This window comes from Ictalurus punctatus, chromosome 15, assembly GCF_001660625.3.
Source record: "Ictalurus punctatus breed USDA103 chromosome 15, Coco_2.0, whole genome shotgun sequence".
Classification (NCBI taxonomy): Eukaryota; Metazoa; Chordata; class Actinopteri; order Siluriformes; family Ictaluridae; genus Ictalurus; species Ictalurus punctatus.
The window spans coordinates 3,466,262-3,475,000 of NC_030430.2; the positions used below are offsets into that span (position 1 = coordinate 3,466,262).

At 42.4% G+C, this 8,739-nt stretch overlaps 1 protein-coding gene across 1 annotated transcript in view; it reads right to left on the reverse strand.

Moving 5' to 3' along the window:
* Positions 1–2,999: 2,999 nt before the first annotated feature.
* LOC108262103 (complement receptor type 1) overlaps positions 3,000–8,739 on the reverse strand; it is a 60,847-nt gene continuing 55,107 nt past the window's right edge. Inside the window, exons 23-24 of the mRNA XM_053686478.1 lie at positions 7,749–7,803; positions 3,000–3,268 (exon numbers count right to left, since the gene is read on the reverse strand). Of these exons, the coding sequence (XP_053542453.1) occupies positions 3,106–3,268; positions 7,749–7,803 (218 nt within the window). The 3' untranslated portion in view covers positions 3,000–3,105. The remainder of the gene's footprint in view (positions 3,269–7,748; positions 7,804–8,739) is intronic.

Here is an 8,739-nt window from a genome sequence, read left to right on the forward strand (position 1 = left end):
CGCGACCCCTCTGCAATGAACCCCTAATGGTACGCCTTCCCTTGGTCTAGGATGGATAACCAACTGTACCCACCCAAAGTATCTGTGAGATCTTGGATTCTCGGCAAAGGGTGTCGGTCTGGAACAGTGCGTTGATTCAAGAGCCGATAATCAATACAGAGTCTGAGCGTCCCATCTTTCTTCCGCACACAGACTACTGGTGCTGAGTAAGGAGATTTAGACTTCACAATCCACCCTCTAACCAGAAGATCCTCAATGTACTCCTTTACCTCTTTATAAAGGGGTTTTGGGATAGAAGTATATGATTTTTGGATTGGAGTACTGTCCTTGAGGGTAATGGACATTTCCAGGCCAGGTATACACCCCACGTCATTGTCGTCTTGTGCAAATGCCCTGGACTATTCTCGCAACATTTTCTTTACAATCTTCGCCTGATCCTCAGTTAAGTGGTTAACATCAACTGGTGGGTCCCATTCCTGTGCCACTCTCTCCCGTTTGTCCTGCTGACTATCAGGGTGTTCGTCCCTGTTGCCCCCCTGAGCAACGCTTATCTCAGTCTGGTTCATCTCATCAGTCGGTATAATTCTGCATATTGGCTCAATGCTCCCAAGGGCAGTTTTACAGAACAAGGTCACGTCGTGTTTGGTGTGGTTGCCAATGGGGACTCTTACAAAAGGGCCTCTAGCCTGACAAATCTCTAGAAGGCTGTCGCCGATATCCATTTGTTGTAACTGCGTGTTACTCTCACTGGGTTCAAAGAGCACAAGTGGGTTGGATATGTCAAGTGTGGATGGTATTTTATACTTAATGTGTCTGACCTGACCAGCTGGAATGACCACATCCTGCAGTCCCACTTTCAGTCGAGTCTGGCTGACATCATTACTGGTGACTTTTTGCATGGATGAAGTTGACTAACGAAGTGGCTTTGTCATCCTGTAGGTCCATGGCACCACAAATAAGACTTACAATGGTTGGTATGAGATCTGTGCTTTCCTTTGGTCCCAGTATCAGCTGTTCAACCACATTAAAACCAATCAGAGGGCAGCTCATGGGCACACTACTCATCAGGAAGGGCACTTGTATTGCTAGGTTTGGGTCGCTGTTGTTTTGAAAACTCACCATCACTCCCACCCAACCATCATGTGGCAACGGTTGACAATTCACAGCTAGCACACTGAGAGCCTTTTGTCCTATAAGTTCAGCCAGTGGTCGCAGCTTGTGGTCAGTAAGGTATGTCTTTACCCACTTGCGGTCGAGGATGCTTACTTGGTCACCAGAGTCCAACAAACAATCCACCACATAGCTGTGAATATAGCACTTTATTTTACATTTCTTTCCCACTAGCTGAGCCACTCTTTCATTAGCTTCAGTCTCTTTGTTTGTTAATGGGGGATTCACACAGCTGGTTTTTACATGGGCGGGTTCATCTGTTTGCATCTCTAGCTTTGTGGGGTACTGCTGTCTGCTACTGCTTAGTGAGTGAGCGTCAGCAGAGGGCTGAATGATGTTCCTTGTTTGACCCCGTTTGAGACATCCTACTGCCCTTTGACCTGCCTCCCCACATGTGAAATAAGAGCTAGCACCCCTTTCAACACACTTAGGGCAGCCATACTGTTTTGCTGTTTGTTTGACCCTTTGCTTGGTATGGGTACATTGACAAGTTTGTTCGGGTGTCTTGAGGGCTGTGAGACACTCCACCATTTTAGTCAAAGCATCAACCTTCGCACTCAGTTCCTCTATGACTTTAATTTTATTCTTTGCTTTGTAATCAGGTAGTTTCTCACTGTCTATATCAGGCTCCAGTTGAGCACTGTGAGCATGGGTTACCTTCTGTCGTGGACAATGTCCCAGTCTTCGCTGTCTCTCACTCTCCTCACTAGACACTTTGTTAACTTGTCTTATCAGTGTTTCATCTGAAACAGTGTAATCAGACAGGAGAGGCTTGACTTCATTACGAATGTCACTGTACTTGGGGAGAAGACCCTGATGGATGGTGCGCAGAAACACATTCTGGATTGTGAGCTGCTCATACTCAATGTCCATACTATCCTGTCTGGATGCAAACACGACTTTCTGTTTCAGTCCTATCATTCTGTAGAGGAACTGCTGGGGACTCTCAAGCTCATGTTGCTTGGTGCTCATTAGATCCTGAAATAACTCACTATGCTCTTTTCACTAAGATGAGAATGCATGAAGCTTTTAAGCTCAGAGAGAGTCAAGTCGTCCTTGTTAATCAACATATCCTTAAACTGTCCTGGTTTGAGGATGCGGAGAACACCTTGGATTACCTCCCCCTCTGTATGGCCTGCCTTGAGTCCCTCATCAATCTGCTTGCATAATCCATGGTAGCTGATGTCTGCTGATTGTCTCCAACTTGACCTCTATGTACTTTAAATTCTCTGCGTTGGAGGAATGATAGGTCTCTCAGGGAGACTACCTTGTCAGGTGTACAGTGTTTTGGGTCTTGTGAGGTTGGGGTGTTGGGGTGGCTATGAGGTCTAGTTGTGTGTCTAGAGTGTGGTGGCTGTGTGGCAGTAGAGGTAGGTGTGTGTTGTGCTGGTTGTGTTATCTGAAACTCAGCTAGCTTCCTACCCAAAGCGTCATAGTTAACCATTAGCTTTTTGTACTCAACTGCTTGTGGCTCTACAGGAAATGTGTCTGTAATATTACTCTCTACAGTACCCTGTGGAGCTGCTACAGCCTGTGTGAGTGTTGTTGTCAGTGTAATAGCATCATCCCCTAATACTGTAGGCTGACTGACTTCAGTAACATGAATAGCAATGAGTTTAGTAATAGCATCTTTCAAGGAGAGCAAGTGAGAACATATAAGGGCATATATAATCAAAACAACTTTCCTCATCACCATGGATTACACTTGAAGAATCAAGATCTGGTACCGGTGTGATGTTCTCAGCAACCTGAAAGAGTTCCTCCACTGTCAGCGTGTGAAGACTCTTCTTTACCTTCCAGGTCAGTTCTTTTCTTTCAACGTCCTCCATGCCGTGTCCCTTGGCCAGCAATGACTCAGAGTCCAGTCACCTTGAGCAAGCAAAACTGCATTCCTCCAGCTGGGGTTCCCTCACAATCTCTGTTCCCGTAGTTGCCTCAGTTGCACGCCTGCCACTCCACCGTACTGGTCCTGCGACATCTGCCTGGTTCGTTGGTTAAAGGATCAGCACCAACTCTCGCCAGATGCCGATCCCAGTGGTGCCCCCAAATTTCTGTTACAGGCCTCAAGCATGAGTAACCTGTGAACAGATATTGTGTCCTGTTTTGTACAGGAAAATCAGACACAGGAGATGTTACTTGTGATTGCTCAGCAAGCTGTTCTGTCTTTATTAAACAGAATATATCTTTTTTTCCCTTCTTCATTCAAACCACTTTGACAATAATATAGTTTACAAATTATATAAATGTACAAATTTGTTGTTAAGTTTAACAGAAATACATCACCTATCCCAGTCTTAACTGGTACTATGACTCATAGTTACTGCTCTTATCAGCTCCAAAATCATATCCATCCAGTAGCTTTAATACTGTTTAGCCTGCTTGTTCCACACTTTTAGTACATTTTTAAATACAAAATACAAAAACAATACAGAGGCCTACATTATACAAATACCTCAGTCTCTTTAACCTTACCAACACATTACAACTATATATACACACAACTATTGAAATAACTGTACTTTATAAACTTATAAGGTGCACATGTCCAGGAGCAATGACCAAACAAAATAAATGTCGGCATGGGAAGACTGCCATGTCGCTTACACTTTTTACAAGGGATCTAGCTACACTTCAATTCAAGGTCTCTCAACTGAATAAACCACAGTTTTACACATAAAACGTTGTCGGAACAACATAATTAAGGCTTTAAAAGTCCTTAGAAATGTATTGCAGCAAAATAATACACACTACTAACCTGTTTTGTAAGGAAAATCAGACACAGGAGATGTTACTTCTGATTGCTCAGCAAGCTGTTCTCTGTCTGAGAAGCGGAAGCATGGCGCAGCCCTACTAGCGCTCACACAAACGAACACCTCCCATTGTGGCACAATCAAGCAATTGCATCCTCAAGAACACCACTCAAATCCATTGCAAAAATACATTCTAATTGTTCCTTTTATACAGGCCAATACACAAAACAATTTAACAATTGTGACAATACATTTGTAGGCATCACACGTGCACTCAACTTCTTTGGTCGGCCATGGCAAGGCCTGTTCTGAGTGGAGCCTGTCCTGTTAAACCGCTGTATGGTCTTGGCCACCGTGCTGCAGCTCAGTGTCAGGGCCTTGGCAATCTTCCTATAGCCTAGGCCATCTTTATGTTGAGCAAAATTCTTTCTATCAGATCCTCAGAGAGTTCTTTGCCATGAAGTGCCATGTTGAACTTCTAGTGACCAGTATGAGGGAGTGTGAGGGCGATGACACCAAATTTAACACACCTGCTCTTAATGCACACCTGAGACCTTGTAACACTAACAAGTCACATGACACCTGGGAGGGAAAATGGCTAATTGGGCCCAATTTGGACATTTTCACTTAGGGGTGTACTCACTTTTGTTGCCAGCGGTTTAGACATTAATGGCTGTGTGTTGAGTTGTTTTAAGGGGACAGCAAATTTACACTGTTACACAAGCTGTACACTCACTACTTTACATTGTAGCAAAGTGTCATTTCTTGAGTGTTGTCACATTAAAAGATATAATCAAATATTTACAAAAATGTGAGGGGTGTACTCACTTTTGTGAGATACCGTATACACTCAAGAAAGAAAAACCTTGCTACCAGTAGCTCTGCCAAAACCTAAAGTGTATTATACAAAAAGTTAAAGAAAATACAGGGAACAGCAAATTATACACAATATACAAAATTGTGCGTGCGTTTGAATTGTTGGTAAAGGTCCAGGGACGGCCTCACCGATAACATGCCTGAGTCCGGGAGCTCATGAGAAGCACGGATGTTCTGTGACTCAGTCCCTAAGGAAAATAATCCAAAACTTCCAATAATTCCTCAATGTGACGAAAATGATCACAGGCAAGAACAGGCAAGGCAATATGAAAAAGTGATTGTTTGTACAATCCAAGAGGAGAACACTGAGCTTTGCTGTTTCTCCCCTTCTTGCCGGTAAGCTGGCTTCCTTTATAGGACGTAAAGTTAATCCGGTGATTCAATGGCGTTGTGGGACTTCCCTTGACGGTTAGCCACCATATATTTTCTTTGTAGATACAGTATCTCACAAAAGTGAGTACACCCCTCACATTTTTGTAAACATTTGATTATATCTTTTCATGTGACAACACTGAAGAAATGACACTTTGCTACAATGTAAAGTAGTGAGTGTACAGCTTGTGTAACAGTGTGAATTTGCTGTCACTTAAAAATAACTCAACACACAGCCATCAATGTCTAAACCGCTGGCAACAAAAGTGAGTACACCCCTAAGTGAAAATGTCCAAATTGGGCCCAAAGTGTCAATATTTTGTGTGGCCACCATTATTTTCCAGCACTGCCTTAACCCTCTTGGGCATGGAGTTCACCAGAGCTTCACAGGTTGCCGTTGGAGTCCTCTTCCACTCCTCCATGATGACATCACGGAGCTGGTGGATGTTAGAGAGCTTGTGCTCCTCCACCTTCCGTTTGAGGATGCACCACAGATGCTCAATAGGGTTTAGGTCTAGAGACATCCTTGGCCAGTCCATCACCTTCACCCTCAGCTTCTTTAGCAAGGCAGTGGTCATCTTGGAGGTGTGTTTTGGGTCGTTATCATGCTGGAATACTGCATACGGATCATGCTCTGCTTCAGTATGTCACAGTACATGTTGGCATTCATGGTTCCCTCGATGAATAGATGTATGAGTGCTGCCAGCATTGCTGCAGAGGTTGAAGGGGTGAGGGGTCAGCCTGTCAGTGCTCAGACCATACGTCGCACACTGAATCAAATTGGTCTGCATGGCTGTCATCCCAGAAGGAAGCCTCTTCTAAAGATGATGCACAAGAAAGCCTGCAAACAGTTTGCTGAAGACAAGCAGACTAAGGACATGGATTACTGGAACCAAGATAAACTTATTTGGCTCAGATGGTGTCAAGCGTGTTTGGCTGCAACCAGGTGAGGAGTACGAAGACAAGTGTGTCTTGCCTACAGTCAAGCATGGTGGTGGGAGTGTCATGGTCTGGGGCTGCATGAGTGCTGCCGGCACTAGGGAGCTACAGTTCATTGGGGGAAACATGAATGCCAACATGTACTGTGACATACTGAAGCAGAGCATGATCCCCTCCCTTCAGAGACTGGGCCGCAGGGCAGTATTTCAGCATGACCTCCAAGACGACCACTGCCTTGCTAAAGAAGCTGAGGGTGAAGGTGATGGACTAAACCCTATTGAGCATCTGTGGGGCATCCTCAAATGGAAGGTGGAGGAGCACAAGGTCTCTAACATCCACCAGCTCCGTGATGTCATCATGGAGGAGTGGAAGAGGACTCCAGTGGCAACCTGTGAAGCTGTGGTGAACTCCAACCCCAAGAGGGTTAAGGCAGTGCTGGAAAATAATGGTGGCCACACAAAATATTGACACTTTGGGCCCACTTTGGACATTTTCACTTAGGGGTGTACTCACTTTTGTTGCCAGCGGTTTAGACATTAATGGCTGTGTGTTGAGTTATTTTGAAGTGACAGCAAATTTACACTGTTACACAATCTGTACACTCACTACTTTACATTGTAGCAAAGTGTCATTTCTTGAGTGTTGTCACATTAAAAGATATAATCAAATGTTTACAAAAATGTGAGGGGTGTACTCACTTTTGCGAGATACTGTAAATGCTAAGGTTATTCAATACCGTAAAGCAAGTTGTCTCATCCCAATCTTGATCAAATTTTCATTGCTGGAGAGACTCTGGATTGTGTATGGGTCTCAGTCAGTACATGCTTTTTTGTGAAGATTCCTCTAAATCGTGGAGAACTACAGAATCGTCTTCGGGTTTGGAAAACATTTTGAATCTTTTGTAAATTTGCTGTCCCCTCAAAATAACTAAACACACAGCCATTAATGTCTAAACCGCATGGGCATTTTCAATGCTTGTGCTATTTTCTTATAGACACTTCCTATATTGTGAGGATCAACAACCTTTTGCAGCACATCACAGCTATATTCCTTGGTCTTACCCATTGTTATGAATGACTAAGGGAATTTGGCCTGTGTGTCCCCTCATATTTATACGCCTATGAAACAGGAAGTCATGGTTGAACAATTAAAATTAAAAAATTAAAAACAATTAAAAAACAGTTAAAACATTATTCTCATATGAATTCATAGGGGTGCCAGTAATTGTTGTACACCTACATTTAACAAAGGTTTTTTTTTAATAAACCTGTGTTTTGTTTGCAATTGCTTGATATCCATGAGCTCTCATGGGAGTCTCAGAGTATTTGTATGATTTTTTTTAAACAAAAGATCAAATGATTAAGCAATAAAGACAATTTTTTACAGCCTTTTTTGCTCATATTTAGCAAGGGTGCCAATATTAGTGAAGGGAACTATATTTAGTGTTCTTCATGTGCCACTGAGCATGGTGTGTGCATGTTTTGGAAAAGAACAAAGAACATAAGTGCATAAAATCAGGTTAGTGTTCATGCCAGATTTTAAAAAAACATCAAAACAGTGAGCATGTCATATGATTTTTAGTCAAGCTTTTATTTTTAAATTTATTTTTATTTGTTTATTTTTTAAGAAAATCGCACTTACTTTTTATGTTTCTTTTTCTTCCAGCAGTAGCAACCACCACAAACAAGAACACAAACTATACAAAATAGAAAAAAAAAACATGACTAAGATTGTAGGTGAAAATAATAGCTTTAGTATTTACATTACTATTCAATTAAAATTATTTCCATAGCAGTTTTAACAATAGTCAGTTTCACAAAGCAGTTTTTTAGGGAGAGAGTACACATAAAAGTAAAAAAAACCTAATTTACTGCTCTTTTTTTCCACCCTTTTAGGGATTCTAAAGTCACTTGGTGTGCCAGATTAGTTCACTTTAACAGGAACACCTGTACAATGGCTCATTAATGCACTTATCAGGTGTAGAGCTGCAACAACTAATCGATAATCGATTATGAAAATCGTTGTCAACGAATCTCATTATGGATTAGTTTTTCTGCGCACAGCACGGGGGAGATTTACTCATTACGTTACTCTTCAGTGAGTAAATACTAAAGTTGTGTCCCAAATGACGTACTGTACACTTACACTATGCACTCTGCACTACCGTCTAGTGTGTGGATTTTAGAAAGGTAATATCATCTCAAATATATCACTAGCGTTTTTTTTTACTAACCGGACCTATAAGCCACGACGGTGCATGACATCATACGCACGCTAGCATAAACAAACACCCAGAGTCACCGATAATGACTTTCTTCAGTTTACTTTCTGTCAGCGTTACCTTTTATTCCCAACACGACCTCAGTCTCCATCAGACGGAGGAGAAATCGTCACGTGACTGAGGAAAAAGTGTGTAACCTCCAAGTCCTCTAAGGCAGAGGGGGGCATTTTAAACACTGCGGAGATCAAACTCATGCACGAGGACAAACTTATGATTATATCCAAAATGCTCCACTGTGTGTAAGGGGCAGGGGAAACTGGTGCAAGTTGCTTAAAAGGTTTAGTTTAATTTAAGTTTATTGTCATTATATGCTGTATTTGTGCGCCTGCAGTGTAACTTCTGTAATTTATT